Here is an 18881-nt window from a genome sequence, read left to right as displayed (position 1 = left end):
TCCACTTTCTTAAAGCATACAGATGATCGGGGTTGTTCCAGTCCTCAGTCATCTCTGTAGTCAGCAGGTGGAAAAGCCAGCTTTAGTTCCAGGTTCCCCAGGTGGGACGGGAGAGACCAGAGAACGTGGCGGAAGGCATCGGGAGGGGGACCACCTTCTGCTAAATGTAAAAGCATTCCAGCAGCTAATTATCTGCTAGGATCACTTCTACATTCAATCCCATCGCCGGCTGGAAATGAAGATACCGGGATGATTCCTGTAGGTGCATTATCCCAACATTACCACTTCAACCCGGTGACATACGGGTACGTGGCGGAGGCCGGAGTGGTTAAAGGGGGATGGGATTTTGTTAGCTGAACATGTACTTTATCCTTGATGCTGTGCTGGGCTCATCTGAGCTCCGACAATGGCTAGTAAAGCCTGGAATGGGGTTTCTCTGAAACACCCAAACATCAAGGAAATAACCTCAAGATTCCAATCCGTTGTTACAGAATGCCTACAATACTTCCTAAACCATTCCCAGATTGTACTGACATCTGTTGAAGGTGCAATAAAGACAAGGGTTCAACCTCAAACATTTCTGGTCCTGTGGAGACCCTCCTAGAACAGGGTCAGGGAGATCTCCCCAAAATGCACAGATTTTACCACACATGATTGTCTAGAGTTCTTCCTGCCACACCACACATGGATTCCTATTGCCTTTACCATTGAAGGACCCTCCCCCTCCCCTCCCCCTCAATCTCATTGTGTTTATGTAAGGTGGAGGATATCAGCAATATGGGAGACCTGTTTCCTTCCTCACAAAACAAACGACATTTAGGAGAAAACCTGGTTCTACTGGATAGCCTTTGTATTCTAAGAGGAAGGTATAACTCTTCACGCAGATTGATGGCTCCAGGAACCCCCATACTACCGATCCCATCCCCCCATTCATTTCTCTCACTTTTAACCTACCCAACTAATTTTTTCCTCTTTTTTCTCCTCCACTTCCCCTTTGCTTCCCTCCACTTTCTTCATCCCCATCTCACTTCTATTCTCTTATCTTCTCCCCCCTTATATTCATCATGGGAACCGCTCTGTTTGCAGCAACTATAGATACTTACCCATGATCAGATTTCCCAACATTCCCCGAGATGGTTGTCCGGTATTTATGCACAGATGGGTTTGTAACCTCAGCCTCTACGTGGCATCCATATGCTGTCTGTGAAAAACACAGTTTTCACCCTTTTTCTGCCCAACCAGAGGTGGTCATATTGTAGACCTAGTATGGACAAATGGGGATCCATTGTCTGATGGTGAGATGGCAGAAATGTGGGTTCTAGTGATCAGCAATGTTTTTGGTCTGATAATAAAACAAGAACTGAATAATCATTTACAAAAACAAAATATTCAGCTTTCAAAAGGACACATTTTGCTGGAAAGGGGGAATTTCTAAAAGAAAAAATGAATTAAAAAGACCGGAGTCAGGAATCAGTGGGTGTTAAAGTGTACCCTCACTAGAGGGGTCATTGGTGGGAGGAAGGAGGTCCCGATTCCTCTATATAGATCTTTATATCACTAGAGGGGTCACCGGCAGGAGGAAGGAGGTCCTGATTCCTCTATATAGATCTTTATATCACTAGAGGGATCACCAGCAGGAGGAAGGAGGTCCTGATTCCTCTATATAGATCCTTATATCACTAGAGGGGTCACCGGCAGGAGGAAGGAGGTCCTGATCCCTCTATATAAATCCTATCACTAGAGGGGTCACCGGCAGGAGGAAGGAGGTCCTGATTCCTCTATATAGACCTTTATATCACTAGAGCGGTCACCGGCAGGAGGAAGGAGGTCCTGATTCCTCTATATAGATCTTTATATCACTAGAGGGGTCACCGGCAGGAGGAAGGAGGTCCTGATTCTTCTATATAGATCTTTATATCATTAGAGGGGTCATCGGTGGGAGGAAGGAGGTCCTGATTCCTCTATATAGATCTTTATATCACTAGAGGGGTCACCGGCAGGAGGAAGGAGGTCCTGATTCCTCTATATAGATCTTTATATCACTAGAGGGATCACCAGCAGGAGGAAGGAGGTCCTGATTCCTCTATATAGATCCTTATATCACTAGAGGGGTCACCGGCAGGAGGAAGGAGGTCCTGATCCCTCTATATAAATCCTATCACTAGAGGGGTCACCGGCAGGAGGAAGGAGGTCCTGATTCCTCTATATAGACCTTTATATCACTAGAGCGGTCACCGGCAGGAGGAAGGAGGTCCTGATTCCTCTATATAGATCTTTATATCACTAGAGGGGTCACCGGCAGGAGGAAGGAGGTCCTGATTCTTCTATATAGATCTTTATATCATTAGAGGGGTCATCGGTGGGAGGAAGGAGGTCCTGATTCCTCTATATAGATCTTTATATCACTAGAGGGGTCACTGGCAGGAGGAAGGAGGTCCGGATTCCTCTGTATAGATCTTTATATCACTAGAGGAATCACCGGCAGGAGGAAGGAGGTCCTGATTCCTCTATATAGATCTTTATATCACTAGAGGGGTCACCGGCAGGAGGAAGGAGGTCCTGATTCCTCTGTATAGATCCTATCACAAGAGGGGTCACCGGCAGGAGGAAGGAGGTCCTGATTCCCCTATATAGATCCTATCACTAGAAGGGTCACCGGCAGGAGGAAGGAGGTCCTGATTCCTCTATATAGATCTTTATATCACTAGAGGGGTCACTGGCAGGAGGAAGGAGGTCCGGATTCCTCTATATAGATCTTTATATCACTAGAGGAATCACCGGCAGGAGGAAGGAGGTCCTGATTCCTCTATATAGATCTTTATATCACTAGAGGGGTCACCAGCAGGAGGAAGGAGGTCCTGATTCCTCTGTATAGATCATATCACAAGAGGGGTCACCGGCAGGAGGAAGGAGGTCCTGATTCCCCTATATAGATCCTATCACTAGAAGGGTCACCGGCAGGAGGAAGGAGGTCCTGATTCCTCTATATAGATCTATCACTAGAGGGGTCACCGGCAGGAGGAAGGAGGTCCTGATTCCTCTATATAGATCTTTATATCACTAGAGGGGTCACCGGCAGGAGGAAGGAGGTCCCAATTCCTCTATATAGATCCTATCACTAGAGGGGTCACCAGCAGGAGGAAGGAGGTCCTGATTCCTCTATACAGATCTTTATATCACTAGAGGGGTCACCGGCAGGAGGAAGGAGGTCCTGATTCCTCTATACAGATCTTTATATTACTAGAGGGGTCACCGGCAGGAGGAAGGAGGTCCTGATTCCTCTATATAGATCCTATCACTAGAGGGGTCACCAGCATAAGGAAGGAGGTCCTGATTCCTCTATATAGATCCTATCACTAGAGGGGTCACCGGCAGGAGGAAGGAGGTCCCGATTCCTCTATATAGATCTTTATATCACTAGAGGGGTCACCAGCAAGAGGAAGGAGGTCCTGATTCCTCTATATAGATCTTTACATCACTAGAGGGGTCACCAGCAAGAGGAAGGAGGTCCTGATTCCTCTATATAGATCTTTAAATCACTAGAGGGATCACCGGCAGGAGGAAGGAGGTCCTGATTCCTCTATATAGATCTTTAGTTAGACCTCATTTAGAATACTGTGTCCAGTTCTGGAGATCTCACTTACAATAAGATGTTGATAAGATAGAATGAGTCCAGAGACGAGTAACACAAATGGTGGAAGGTCTGGGGGGGGGGAATAAAACAAATCCCTTAATACTAATACAGTCTGGAGGCAGATATGACTGAACCCTCTAAACATATCAGGGCGGTAAATAAGGATCAGGAGGGCGGGATTTTCAATATGAAGCCAAGATCAGAACACGGGACATGACCTCCAACTAGCAGGAGGAAAGTATTATTCTTATTATTATTTTCAGAAAGTATTATTAATTGATGGTCGGGATAAATGTCCGGCACAGATAGTGAGTCAGTCAGCAGTAGGTGGATTCATACACACTTGGGGCAAACATGGATCTATACTCAGAGACAAAGTTACAGTGAGAGTAAATATATTTGTTCATATAAGAATCATGTCATACTTGCTGTGTAATGGTTCTGCACACAGCAGCCCTGATCCTCCTCTTCTAAGGTCACCTGCCAGCTCTCCTGGCTCCACCCCTGCTGAGTGCCCCACAGCAAGCTGCTTGCTATGGGGACACTCATGTGGGATTGTTCCCAAGCCATGCTCTGTATGTCCATTGACACATAGCTCGGCCCCTCTCCCTCCTCATTGGCTGTGACTGACAGTAGTAGATGCCAATGGCTCCCACTGCTGCCTCTGAGACAATGAGGAGAGAGCAGCATTGCTGGTCTTGGGCACAGCGCTGGGTCGGCATTGGGCTCAGGTAAGTATCAGGGGAGCTGAGGGGGGGCTGCACACAGAAGGTGTTTCACCTTCATGCAGACAATACAGGTAAAAATCCTTCTGCCTTTAGCACCACTTTAAAAAAAAGTTCAAGAATAAAGTATAAATGTTTTGTTACATTTATTGTCTATGAATTGCATCAAAGAACATTTTGCAAGACAATGGGGTTGATTTACTAAAGCTGGAGAAATCCAGTGCGGCTCTGCATAAGGACCAATCAGTTTCTTTTTTTGTTTTTGTCAAAGCCTACCTGAACACACTGACTGGCTCCCATACAAAGCTGCACCAGGTTTTGCCCTCTCCAGTTTTAGTAAATCAACTCCAATATCACCGAATGAAAGCCTTGTTGGGTGGGGACCCTTCTGAGCACAGTAACAGTGATCGGGTGGCTGTAGAGCCATTAGGATGAGTTTTATATGAAGTGGGTGAAAATGTTCATACAAGGATCCTATGTGAAGCTGCAGCCATGATCCTGGTGTAGTCACTTGTCTCCCAGAACATATATATATATATATACAGATGACGAGCGGCTACAACATTCAGTATCTACAGAGCCAATGTAGGCGGACATCTTCTATAAGGTATTCAATAATTCTGTAAAAGTCCCTTTGATTGGGAGACGAGCATCGCTTTACCTTTGCAGATGGGAATTCCAGCTGATTCCATTCATGGATCACAATGGCGAGTGATGTGACGTCACATTTGTAAGTATTTCATGGTAGGTGGACCGGCTGAGACACGATGTCAGAGGAATTATAAAGAGACAAATCTGTGTTATTATCAGCATCCTTGAATCTGTCCCACTCCCAACTCTCCATAATTGGGGGAAATGAGAATACTAAAATACATTCTGGCCACTAGATGGCGCTGACGGAGCTGACTATACCGGCACTAATCTCTTAGAAACAATACGGGACATTTTGTTGACATTTGTGTGATGAATATTTTATACATAGACCTCTGGATGGGTTTGATATTCTCTCCGTGTTCCTTTTTAAATCTCTGCTAACAGGGCTTATTGTTCTCAGAAAATAGGTGCAGTTATCTCCCCTTGTCTCCGCCCCCCAAATACCTCAAAGCACTGTCCCTTGGACCCACCTCCTACCCACATCCCAGTACCGCCCCTTTTAGGGAGTACAGAACTAAGTATCATTTTCAGGTGCTAAGTAATTTGTATGGAATGTGTTTATGATAACAAGAAAAGCAGCAAAATAGATCCCCCACAGCCAGCAACAATACACCCCCAGCAACACTAGACCCCCACCACAATAAACACCTCAGTAATAAAAGGTACACCCAAGCAACAATACACCCCAGCAACAATGTATCTCCCAGCAGCCAGCATCATTAGGCCCCTCACTTAACAGTAGATCCCCCCCAGCAACAATTGACCCCCAGCAACAATACAACCCCACAAACTCTAAACTCCAAGAAACAATAGATCAACCCCAACAGCAACAACCCCCATCAGAAACAATAAATCTCTCATCTGCCAGCACAAGCAGACCTCTCCTTTAATGGTAGATCCCTTCAAACAACAATTGTCCCCCAGCAACTCCCCCCACCATTAATAGATCACCACCAGCAACAATAGACCTCACACCAGCAACAATCGACTCTCACTGCAGTGATAGTTCCCCCAGCTACAATAGATCCCCCAGCAGCCAGCATCAATAGACACTCCAACATATTCCAGCACCCCTTGCCATTACATACATTCAGTGGTGGAGGTGACAGAACTACATCCCCCCCATGCTCCCCGGCTTTCCCCCGCGTTCCCACAGGAAAAATATCTGCCTGTTCATATATGATAATTGTACAGAGTTTTCCATTCACAAGAGATTCATTGTTATCCCGACAAAACGTTCTATGAGTGCATTTGACCAATTTTTGGTTTTGTCCCCCCAATATTGCTGTGTAGTGGGCTGGACCCCGGAGACAGCATGCTTGTCCTGTGGATGTCCTTGTCTGTATGATGTATGTATGGGGACCGTTTATGACATGGAGGTGGACAATGTCTGAATAGACTGGTTTAGGAAGGTTCATATTGCTGACTCACATTGGCTGTCATAGGAAATCCTGTTCTCCTAGTTCCCCCGATAGTTCCTTCTCAGCCCCCCAAAAATCTGTTCTCCAGATAACGCCAACAATAATGTATATAACTTGTCTTTTATTTACTTGGAAATCCCAACAATCACTGACACAGATCAGAAGTGAGAGGAAGGAATTATTTCCTGTGGAAGTCTGCAGGAGAATCCACGTTCATCAAATTGTCTGTCATTACACATTTATTCTAACCATCCAAAAATCTAATTTCCAGATCCCTCCAACAATAATATATTTCACTTTTTTTGTGGGTTTTGTTTAATTATAAAATATCAAAAATCATTGGCAGAGATCTAAAGTGAAAGTAATTAATTATTTCCAGTGGAGGTCTGCTAGAGAATCCACGTTCATTAAATTAACTATCAATTATTTTGAATACCCAAAAATCTATTTTTCAGATAACTCCAACAATAAATTATTTACCCTTTTTTTATTATTATTATTAGAGATGAGCGAATTTTTCAAAAATTCAATTCGGCTGATTCGGCGAATTCCAGGAAGAAATTCGATTCGATGCGAATTAATTCGCTACGAAGTTAACTTATAAAAAGGGTTTCTAGGCTTCAGAGAGCCTTTAAATTAGTGCAGAACACTGTACCTTTAATTTAAATGCCCTTGGAGATGAGGAAGGAGAAGGAGAAGGAGAAGGATGAGAAGAAGGAGAAGGATGAGAAGAAGGAGAAGGAGAAGGAGAAGGATGAGAAGAAGGAGAAGGATGAGAAGGAGGAGAAGGAGAAGGAGAAGGAGGAGAAGGAGAAGGATGAGAAGAAATAGAAGGAGAAGGATGAGAAGAAGGAGAAGGATGAGAAGAAGGAGAAGGAGAAGGATGAGAAGAAGGAGAAGGATGAGAAGAAGGAGAAGGAGAAGGATGAGAAGAAGGAGAAGGATGAGAAGAAGGAGAAGGAGAAGGATGAGAAGAAGGAGAAGGATGAGAAGAAGGAGAAGGAGAAGGAGAAGGAGGAGAAGGAGAAGGATGAGAAGAAATAGAAGGAGAAGGATGAGAAGAAGGAGAAGGATGAGAAGAAGGAGAAGGAGAAGGAGAAGGAGGAGAAGAAGGAGAAGGATGAGAAGAAGGAGAAGGATGAGAAGAAGGAGAAGGAGAAGGAGAAGGAGGAGAAGGAGAAGGATGAGAAGAAATAGAAGGAGAAGGATGAGAAGAAGGAGAAGGATGAGAAGAAGGAGAAGGAGAAGGATGAGGAGAAGGAGAAGGATGAGAAGAAGGAGAAGGATGAGAAGAAGGAGAAGGAGAAGGATGACAAGAAGGAGAAGGATGAGAAGAAGGAGAAGGAGAAGGATGAGAAGAAGGAGAAGGATGAGAAGAAGGATGAGAAGAAGGATGAGAAGAAGGAGAAGGATGAGAAGAAGGATGAGAAGAAGGAGAAGGATGAAAAGAAGGATGAGAAGAAGGAGGAGGATGAGAAGAAGGAGAAGGAGAAGGATGAGAAGAAGGAGAAGGATGAGAAGAAGGAGAAGGATGAGAAGAAGGATGAGAAGAAGGATGAGAAGAAGGAGAAGGATGAGAAGAAGGACAGTTCTGTGACAGTTTCTGTCTATTTCTGACAGTTCTGTGACATTCACTCCATACAGCGGTTGAAACATTGTATCTATTTGTTTCCATAAATGACATTCTGCAGATACACTTAGAGGAGCTCTGCAGATACACTTTTTGCCGGCTTGGAATTATTCTTATTTTCATCCTACTTCTTCTTCTTCTTCTTCTTCATCCTCATCCTCATCCTCTTCTTCTTCTTCTGAGGATGAGGATGAGGATGAAGAAGAAGAAGAAGAAGAAGAAGAAGTAGGATGAAAATAAGAATTCCAAACCGGCAAAAAGTGTATGTGCAGAGCTCCTCTATTTCCTCTATTCAGTTCTCTGACAGCTTCTTCACATGTACAGCGGTTGAAACATCTGTATCCTAAATGGAAACTAATAGATACAATGTTTCAACCGCTGTACATGTGAAGGAACTGTCAGAGAACTGTCAGAAATAGCGGAGCTCTCTGCAGGGACACTTTTGCCGGCTGATCGGGAAAAATCCGATTTGCGCACCCGAAGTAGGCAAATATTCGTATCGAATTCCGGTTCGCCTGGTTCGATTCGCTCATCTCTAATTATTATTATTATTTATTTTATTTTTTTTACCAACAATCAAAATACCAACAACCATTGGCACAGATGTAAAGTGAGAGTAATCTACTATTGTGAATGGAGTTCTGCAGGAGAATCAACATTTCTGTTACTACAATTTTTTTTATTTACCATTTTTATTTTATTGAACTTTATTTTGTTTACTTTTTTACATTAAATTTACTTTAAATCTATTCATCTGTACTTCAGCATCACCTATTTTCCTTTCAACTTTGGAGAAACATTTCTCAGAAATAATATAATAATACAAAGCATCGAGTTATTTATAATTTGACTGGACTTGGACGTCACTGAGGGATGAATTATTCCAGGTAATGCTTTGTTTTCTATAGAGATTCATTTCCTAAAAGTCAGATATTCCCATTAGTGTGGAATAATATAGAACAAATCTAGTCTCCTGTGTGCTCCGGTGATACAGTATCAGAGGGAATGTCTGCATTATAAATATATGGATGTGGAGCTCATCAAACTGTATTGTGACTCTGAATGTCACACCGATTGTCTGTTCTATGATATGACCTTCCTCCAGCAAAATGTCTCCATATCAGACCTGCTGCCACTGAACTGACCCTTCCAGGGAACGTTCCTCCACCTCTCTTCCATCACAATTTATCTCTGGTGGGTCAAAGACTAAATCTAGGAAGAGTCTGAAACAAGAAAACATATATTTATAGGTCCCATATCTTATAGACTTTATTATTACCTAGAAATATCAGTTCAGCCTAAAAGATGGGATATTTATATATCTATCGGCTCCTCAGATTTGGTTTCTTTGATAGAACAATATATATATATATATACCTAAAGGGGCTTCATTTATTGTAATCAACTTCACAATAAAATCCTCCTAATTCCATTTAGAGGCAGAAGCAACACTCTCCATTTACTGTAGTAAGGTCTCACTTTCTGGCAGTTGTTGCAGCGATCTCGGCTCTGTGTGGAGAGAGAAGAAAGTTCATTCATCTCCCAAATAGAACCAATGGCACATCATTTACACACCTAGGTCCGCCTCTGGGAGCTGAATTTGGGGTTCTGGTCTACAGGTTGGGCTCCCCACATTACACAAAAATACAGATTATTTATGGAAATACTTTCTTATTATTATTATTATTATTATTATACAGGATTTATGGCGCCAACAGTTTGCTCAGCGTTTACAATATATTGGGAGACAATACAGTAACAATACAGTAACAATACAGTTCAATACAAGAGGGTTAGGAGGGCCCTGATCCTGGGAGCTTACGATCTAGGAGTGAGGGGCTAGTGGTATAAAGGTAGTAGCTGTGGGGTTAGGCTGGTTGGAAGAGTAGAAGATTAGATCGCCTAAAAGTGAGCAGAGTAGGCGATAGTCTGATAAATTGGGGTAGAGAGTTCCAGAGGATGGGGAAAGCTCTGGAGAAGTCCTGGAGAGGAGCATGGGAGGAGGAGACAAGGGAACTAGAGAGCAGGAGGTCATGGGAGGAGCGGAGAGTACGGTTTGGGTGATATTTGGAGACAAGATCAGTGATGTAATTTTGGGCAGAGTTATAAATGGCTTTATATGTTATTGTTAGTGTTTTGAATTTTATCAGTTTGGCAATTGGAAGTCAGTGGAGGGATTGGCAGAGAGGGGTGGAGGACACTGAATGGAGACCAGTGGAGGGATTGGCAGAGAGGGGTGGAGGACACTGAATGGAGGCCAGTGGAGGGATTGGCAGAGAGGGGTGGAGGACACTGAGTGGAGGCCAGTGGAGGGATTGGCAGAGAGGGGTGGAGGACACTGAGTGGAGGCCAGTGGAGGGATTGGCAGAGAGGGGTGGAGGACACTGAGTGGAGGCCAGTGGAGGGATTGGCAGAGAGGGATGGAGGACACTGAGTGGAGGCCAGTGGAGGGATTGGCAGAGAGGGGTGGAGAACACTGAGTGGAGGCCAGTGGAGGGATTGGCAGAGAGGCAGATTTATATCAGATGAATGCTTGGTGGGATTTGGTTTTCCGCCACAATCGCTCCAGCGCACGACTATGTTGTTTAAGATGTCCGGTGTGGTCAGTCTGCCATGGATGTAATGGTCGGGGCCGGATGCTTTGTGTTGTTAGAGGAGCAAGTGAGTCCAGTGTGGATGACAGTGAACTGTTGTAGACAGCAGTGGCCAGGTCAGGGCAGGACAGGGGAGAGATTCTGTCATAGAGTTGGTCAGTTGCAGAGTGGAAAGGAGCCGGGTTCAAGTTGTGAAGGTTTCTGCGGGTAATTGTTTGCTGCTTGGAGGGATAGGTGTTTGAAGATGAGGACAATGTAAAGTTGATGAGATTGTGATCAGAGAGAGGAAAGGGGGTGTTTGTGAGGTTGTAGGGAGTGCAAAGATGGGAGAAAACAAGGTCTAATGTATTCCCATCAGAGTGAGTGGAGGGCCGTGTCCATCTGAGTGGGGGACTGTATACATTGTGCTAATGCAAAAGATGAGATTAGGTGGAAGAGTTGGGATGTAGCCGAGTTGTTGACATTAATGGGGATTTTAAAATCTCCGAGGATGATAGCGGGTAGCTCAGAGGAGAGAAAGTAGGGTAGCCAGGTAGAGAAATCATCTAGAAAGCGGGACACGGGTCCAGGAGGCCGATAGATCACTGCAATCCTCAGAGAAATGGGAGAAAGCAGCCGGATGCAGTGAGTCTGGAAAGAAGAGAAGGATAGAGAGGGAGGGGAAGGGAGGACTTGAAAGGTGCTGAGTGAGGATAGAAGCAAACCAACCCCACCACCTTTCTGACCACTGGGTCTGGGTGAGTGGATCCAGATGAGGCCTCCAAAGGAAAGTGCTGCAGGGGAAGCAGAATCTGCTGCTTGGAGCCAGGTTTCTGTAATTGCTAGTAGGTTAAGGGAGCGGGAGACAAAAAGGTCATGGACAGAGGTGAGATTATTACAGACAGAGCGGGCATTCCAGAGCGCACATGAAAAAGGGAGGGTGGTTTTTGGGAGCACGAGGACTCATATTAAATTGAGGGGATTGCGGCTATTCCAGGAGGAAGGAGGGTGCCTGGTGTGGGGGTGAGATACTGGAGGACCAGGGTTTGGGGATATATCCCCAGAGGTTAGGAGAAGAAGAAGGGTGAGGAAAGTAACATGGGAGCGGGATGTACACGAGCGCACATGTCTTCCAGTCCTGGTGTTTGGGTCAGCAGGGGAGTGAAGTATCAGCAGGAGGTGATGAGAGCAGTAGTAAGGAGATGGTAGCAGTGAGGGGGAGATGTACAAGTTTTGGGGTGGAGCAGAGGGGTAAAGAAGTGAGATTTTGGGAACGCAGGATAGTAATATGAAAAGGAGGAGGAGTAGAGGGGACATATTAAAAGGTCCAAGGAGTGGGACTCAGACTTGTAGGAGATGTTTCTCAGGGTGTTTGCTTGCAGTCTGTCCAGCATGCAGGAGAGTTTCTTGTTGTTGTATCTTCCTGATGCTTGAGTTATCCTGCTTTAGTTCAACTGCAGATTCGCAGTCCAACAAAAACCCGCACTCACACAGAAAACTGCACCCCATCTGTGACTCTGCCCCCCCATCTGTGATCCTCCCATAAGCTGATCTAAATTTATAGGGAGATGGTCAAATGAGCATTTAACTCCACCCCAATTAGGAACTGATAAGAATCACATGAATGGGGGGGATGTTTCTCAAACACAGACTTCAAAGTAAATTAATGTTCCTGGAAGGACGTCGGAATAACCGTTCTCATTTCTTCTGTTTTGTTTTTGCCTTGTTGTTTTCTTCTTCTCATTTTTTATTTTCTTTTTATTATGTTATACTCGCCTCTCATAACATTTCCAACATTCATGTCATAGTGGGAATTGGTCACACGGTCTGTCACTGGTTTTGGAGTTTTGGACACAATTGGTCACATTGTTTCAAACCGTTTTGTCATGTGAGCGTTGATTGTCCAGTTTGCCACTTAGAAAATAATGAAGTGTATGATAATGATTGCTCCATTGTTCTTCTTCATTGTTTTAGCAAATGTTATTCAATCTTTTTGAAATTATTTTAGTATTTTGTGTTATAATAGTACTAGAATTGCCTCTTATATGGTATTATCACAACATTTGAGTTTTTCCTTTTTTTAACAAACCCTAAATAGTTTGCATATATATATCTATATTACATGTATTATAGATATATGTATAAACATTTATATATGTTATTTATTATGAACTCTTATATCATCTTGATGTTGTGGCCCTGAAGAAGGGGGGGTTTCTGAATCTATTAAATGCATTGAAGTTAATATTATTATTATTATTATTATTATTATTATTTAATTTATTATTATTTATTACAAATACCTTGTTAGAGTTATTAACCATTGGTGTGGCTTTTCTTACATTCTATTTATATGTTTTTTTTTTATAAAATACTACTTTAGTTTTCTGTTTCTGTTTTTTTTTTTTTTTATAAATCATTTTAACACATGAATTTTATTGTTTATTATGAACATTTATATTATCTTGCTGTTGTAGCCCTGAAGAAGGGGCAGTGTCCAACCCCCTGAAACACAATGGAATTATTATCATTTTAGTGATTATTTAATAAAAATACCGTGTTATACTTACTGACCACTGGTGTGGATTTCTTAATGGTTCTTGCATAGGTTTTATTTTTTTTTATTATTTTATATAATCCACACCTAGGCAGCAAATTTGATTTTTCCACCAACATTTGAGATTTTAAGAGAAGAATTATAACTTTTGCCATTGTTTATAGTAATAATACACCAGTTCATGTTTTCTGCAAAAACTTTAAGTTTTGAATTTCTAGTTCAGAAACAATTGAGTACTGTCCGTGATACTTATACCATATTGGTATTGGTGTGTTGCTTGAGTCCTCAAAATTGTATGTTAGTGCAAATAAAAAAAGTATCACGGACAGTACTCAATTGTTTCTGTCGGAAATGCAGTAATACGGCTACAATCACCTCAAGCAGAATTTCAAGTTGCAAATTTGTTTTACAAATGGAACAGTTCACAACCAAAAGTGATTTGCATATTATTACTGTACATCTTTTAATTTTTTTTTTATATAGAATTAACACAAGGAAGTTACATTGTTGCTATGAGAAATCAGACAATTATGAAGGAGTTAATTCTCGTGGGACTGTCTGAAGTTCCATCTCTTCAGCTCCCTCTGTTTCTCTTCTTCCTTCTCATCTACCTTCTGACATTAATCTGGAATTTGCTGATCATTGTCCTCATAGTCACCGACTCTCACCTCCATGTTCCTATGTATTTCTTCCTTGGGAACCTGGCCGGTTTGGACCTCTGTTCTTCCTCGGTCACCGTCCCACGAATGTTAATTGACCTTCACACCCAGACAAGACAGATCACCATAACAGATTGTCTAACCCAAGTCTTCTTCTTTATTTTCTGTACTACTTTTGAGGTTTCTCTGTTGGCTGTCATGTCCTACGATCGTTATGCCGCCATTTGTCAGCCATTACATTACATAAAGAGCATGAGTTGGAAAGTGTGTGTCCAGTTGGTGTCCATCGTGTGGTGTCTCGGTTTAATCCATTCTTCAATTCATATATGTTATGCTTTTCAATTAAACTTTTGTAAATCAGATATTATAGAAAGCTTCTTCTGTGACCTTCCTCAGTTGTTTCAGATCTCCTGCAGTGACATCTTCATCAACATTCTGCTCATCTTTATCTTTGCTATCTTCTTTGGAGTTGGGTCTCTGATACCGACCTTCCTGTCCTATGTCTATATATTCAACACGGTCCTAACAATCAAAGTGAAGGGCAGTAGAAGTAAAGTTTTCTCCACATGTACCCCTCATCTCACAGTGGTGTTTATATTTTATGGTTCTGCATGGTTTAATTATTTTCAGCTAAATGGAAGCCATCGGTTTGCCGGTAACAAAGTGGTGTCCATGTTTTACACGGTGATCCTTCCTCTCCTCAACCCTCTGATTTACAGTCTGAGGAACCAGGATATCAGAAAAGCATTCCGAGATGTTATAGAGAAGTTCATCCCCAATACAGCATAACATTCACCAAAACTAAGCCTCTAGTTTAGGAAGGAGCTTCTGAGAGTAGACTTTGGGGCCCCCATTTGGTATTGTCCATCATGGCATCATTTATCTCATTGTATGACTACCAAACATCGGTATAACCCGATATCCTGAGTGCTGATAGAGTCAGGGGACAGGTAATGCCAACAAGATGTCCTCCCCCCGTCCTGACTTCATCAGCATGCTAGATAATAGGTGATACCTTCCATGAGGAGGAGGACTATAAGCAGAGCACACACTATAAGAAAATCAGGAAACGATCGTCCAATTTTCCTCGATGTTCCACAGCAATTCCAAACTGAGGATGGTACTAATTGTATGAAAACTCTCGTACAACAAAGTGTTTTTTTTTTTTTTTTTACTGTTTCTGATCATACGCAATCTTCCACATCTGATTTTTCTCATATGAAAACATTACAAAAACAGTAGAGATTAAGTGAAAATCATTAGTTCTGTTCATATACAAGAAAAATTTTGGAGTTAGGCTCTTCAGATATTGTTGTTTGGAAAGTCTGACTCGCATGTGGAAAGTTGTGTGCTCACTATATGTAAGTCGAACAATCTTTCCGGATACAGAATTTTTCTTCTTCTTCCATGTGGACAGAATATGAACTGAATGTTAGAATTGGTGTGGAATTTATAGTTTTGTGATGTTACAATTGCCTTTTTTTGGCGGCTAATATCTGCCACTAAGAGGCTAGTATATTGTAAATAACCAAATGATCATTTATTAAATCATTGTGAATAAAATGATAATATTCTTTATCGAACCGGTGTCTCCAATTCATGTGTGAACTTTGATGGTCCCACTTATTTTGGTGTTTGATTTTGTCAGCTTATTGTATGTCTGATGTCATCTTCTCTCCTACATGTAAAAATCAGCATTTATCAGCTAGAAATTTACTTAGACCCCCCCAAATATTATACATTTTTAAGCCGAGGTCGTAGAGAATAAAATGGTGGGTGTTGCAACTTTTTCACACGGTATCTGTGCAGTGGTTTTTCCAAAGCAATTTATGGAGAAAAAACACACTTTAATTAATTTTAATGCAGAAAAACACAATATAATACCCAACTGTTTGGTAAAATTTGAAAGATGATGTTGTGGAGAGCAGATAGATACCTAACATGTCACACTTTGAAATTGGTCGTGTCCATGGAATGGTGGCAAACTACCGTACCTAAAAACACTTTAAAAGCCTTTACAGGTTACCAATTCACGAGAGGTCTGGGGACAGAATTATTCCTCTCACTGTACTGTCTGTGGTGATATCTCACGTGTGTACGGGGAACACTGTACTGTCTGTGGTGATATCTCACGTGTGTACGGGGAACACTGTACTGTCTGTGGTGATATCTCACGTGTGTACGGGGAACGCTGTACTGTCTGTGGTGATATCTCACGTGTGTACGGGAACACTGTACTGTCTGTGGTGATATCTCATGTGTGTACGGGGAACACTGTACTGTCTGTGGTGATATGTCACGTGTGTATGGGGAATGCTGTACTATTTGTGGTGATATCTCACGTGTGTACGGGGAACGCTGTACTGTCTGTGGTGATATCTCACGTGTGTACGGGGAACACTGTACTGTCTGTGGTGATATCTCACGTGTGTACGGGGAACGCTGTACTGTCTGTGGTGATATCTCACGTGTGTACGGGAACACTGTACTGTCTGTGGTGATATCTCACGTGTGTACGGGGAACACTGTACTGTCTGTGGTGATATGTCACGTGTGTCTGGGGAACGCTGTACTGTCTGTGGTGATATCTCACGTGTGTACGGGGAATGCTGTACTGTCTGTGGTGATATCTCACGTGTGTACGGGGAACGCTGTACTGTCTGTGGTGATATCTCACGTGTGTACGAGGAACACTGTACTGTTTGTGGTGATATCTCACGTGTGTACGGGGAACACTGTACCGTTTGTGGTGATATCTCACGTGTGAATGGGGAACACTGTACCGTTTGTGGTGATATCTCACGTGTGAATGGGGAACACTGTACTGTTTGTGGTGATATCTCACGTGTGAATGGAGAACACTTTACTGTCTGTGGTGATATCTCACGTGTGTACGGGGAACACTGTACTGTCTGTGGTGATATCTCACGTGTGTACGGGGAACACTGTACTGTCTGTGGTGATATCTCACGTGTGTACGGGGAACACTGTACTGTCTGTGGTGATATCTCACGTGTGTACGGGGAACACTGCACTGTCTGTGGTGATATCTCACGTGTGTACGGGGAACACTTTACTGTCTGTGGTGATATCTCACGTGTGTACGGGGAACACTGTACTGTTTGTGGTGATATCTCACGTGTATACGGGGAACTCTGTACTGTTTGTGGTGATATCTCACGTGTGTACGGGGAACACTGTACTGTCTTTGGTGATATCTCACGTGTGTACGGGGAACACTGTACTGTCTGTGGTGATATCTCACGTGTGTACGGGGAACACTGTACTGTCTGTGGTGATATCTCACGTGTGTACGGGGAACACGGTACCGTTTGTGGTGATATCTCATGTGTGTACGGGGAACACTGTACTGTTTGTGGCGATATCTCACGTGTGTATGGGGAACACTGTACTGTCTTTGGTGATATCTCACGTGTGTACGGGGAACACTGTACTGTCTGTGGTGATATCTCACGTGTGTACGGGGAACACTGTACTGTCTGTGGTGATATCTCACGTGTGTACGGGGAACACTGCACTGTCTGTGGTGATATCTCACGTGTGTACGGGGAACACTGTACTGTTTGTGGTGATATCTCACGTGTGTACGGGGAACACTGTACTGTCTGTGGTGATATCTCACGTGTGTACGGGGAACACTGTACTGTCTGTGGTGATATCTCACGTGTGTACGGGGAACACTGTACTGTTTGTGGTGATATCTCACGTGTGTACGGGGAACACTGTACCGTTTGTGGTGATATCTCACGTGTGTACGGGGAACACGGCACCGTTTGTGGTGATATCTCACGTGTGTACGGGGAACACGGCACCGTTTGTGGTGATATCTCACGTGTGTACGCGGAACACGGCACCGTTTGTGGTGATATCTCACGTGTGTACGGGGAACACTGTACTGTTTGTGGTGATATCTCACGTGTGTACGGGGAACACTGTACTGTTTGTGGTGATATCTCACGTGTGTACGGGGAACACTGTACTGTTTGTGGTGATATGTCACGTGTGTACGGGGAACACTGTACTGTTTGTGGTGATATCTCACGTGTGTACGGGGAACACTGTACTGTTTGTGGTGATATCTCACGTGTGTACGGGGAACACTGTACTGTCTGTGGTGATATTTCACCTGTGTACGGGGAACACTGTACTGTCTGTGGTGATATCTCACGTGTGTACGGGGAACACTGTACTGTTTGTGGTGATATCTCACGTGTGTACGGGGAACACGGTACTGTCTGTGGTGATATCTCACGTGTGTACGGGGAACACTGTACTGTCTGTGGTGATATCTCACGTGTGTACGGGGAACACTGTACTGTCTGTGGTGATATCTCACGTGTGTACGGGGAACACGGTACTGTTTGTGGTGATATCTCACGTGTGTACGGGGAACACTGTACTGTCTGTGGTGATATCTCACGTGTGTACGGGGAACACTGTACTGTCTGTGGTGACATCTCACGTGTGTACGGGGAACACGGTACTGTTTGTGGTGATATCTCACGTGTGTACGGGGAACACTGTACTGTCTGTGGTGATATCTCACGTGTGTACGGGGAACACTGTACTGTCTGTGGTGACATCTCACGTGTGTACGGGGAACACGGTACTGTCTGTGGTGATATCTCACGTGTGTACGGGGAACACTGTACTGTTTGTGGTGATATCTCACGTGTGTACGGGGAACACTGTACTGTTTGTGGTGATATCTCACGTGTGTACGGGGAACACTGTACTGTTTGTAGAAGGAAAAAGAAGGGAGATTCCTGATCATAAGGCAACATCCCCAAAACAACAAAATAATTTGAAAAGAGAGACCCCCTAAGGCTTGGGACTTTAAAGGCTTAATTAGTACCACAAAATTATTTTAAAAAGTACAAACTTTTTATTTGTCAAAAAATATTTGTAACACAGAGACATAGAATACAATACATCATTCAGAGTCATAGAACAGCATCACAATCAGAATATGAAATGACATGATGAGGATTCCCGGTATGACTGACT

At 43.3% G+C, this 18881-nt stretch overlaps 1 protein-coding gene across 1 annotated transcript; it reads left to right on the top strand.

The window, feature by feature from the left end:
• The first annotated feature begins 13706 nt into the window (after positions 1-13706).
• LOC149470673 (olfactory receptor 8G17-like) lies at positions 13707-14642 on the top strand. Its single transcript, XM_089661382.1, has one exon. It carries the CDS (start codon positions 13707-13709, stop codon positions 14640-14642), a length of 936 nt encoding a protein of 311 aa, XP_089517508.1.
• Positions 14643-18881: the final 4239 nt, after the last annotated feature.

Source organism: Staurois parvus, unplaced genomic scaffold, assembly GCF_062004578.1.
Source record: "Staurois parvus isolate SC_StPar_1 unplaced genomic scaffold, SC_StPar_1.0 ptg000034l, whole genome shotgun sequence".
NCBI classification, from domain to species: domain Eukaryota; kingdom Metazoa; phylum Chordata; class Amphibia; order Anura; family Ranidae; genus Staurois; species Staurois parvus.
The sequence above is the reverse complement of the archived record's forward strand: the minus strand, read 5'-3'. Positions and strand labels throughout refer to the sequence as shown.

Bases quoted from the DNA above. Each gene is read 5' to 3' on its own strand.
- LOC149470673 (XM_089661382.1), top strand. From the start codon at position 13,707: ATGAGAAATCAGACAATTATGAAGGAGTTAATTCTCGTGGGACTGTCT.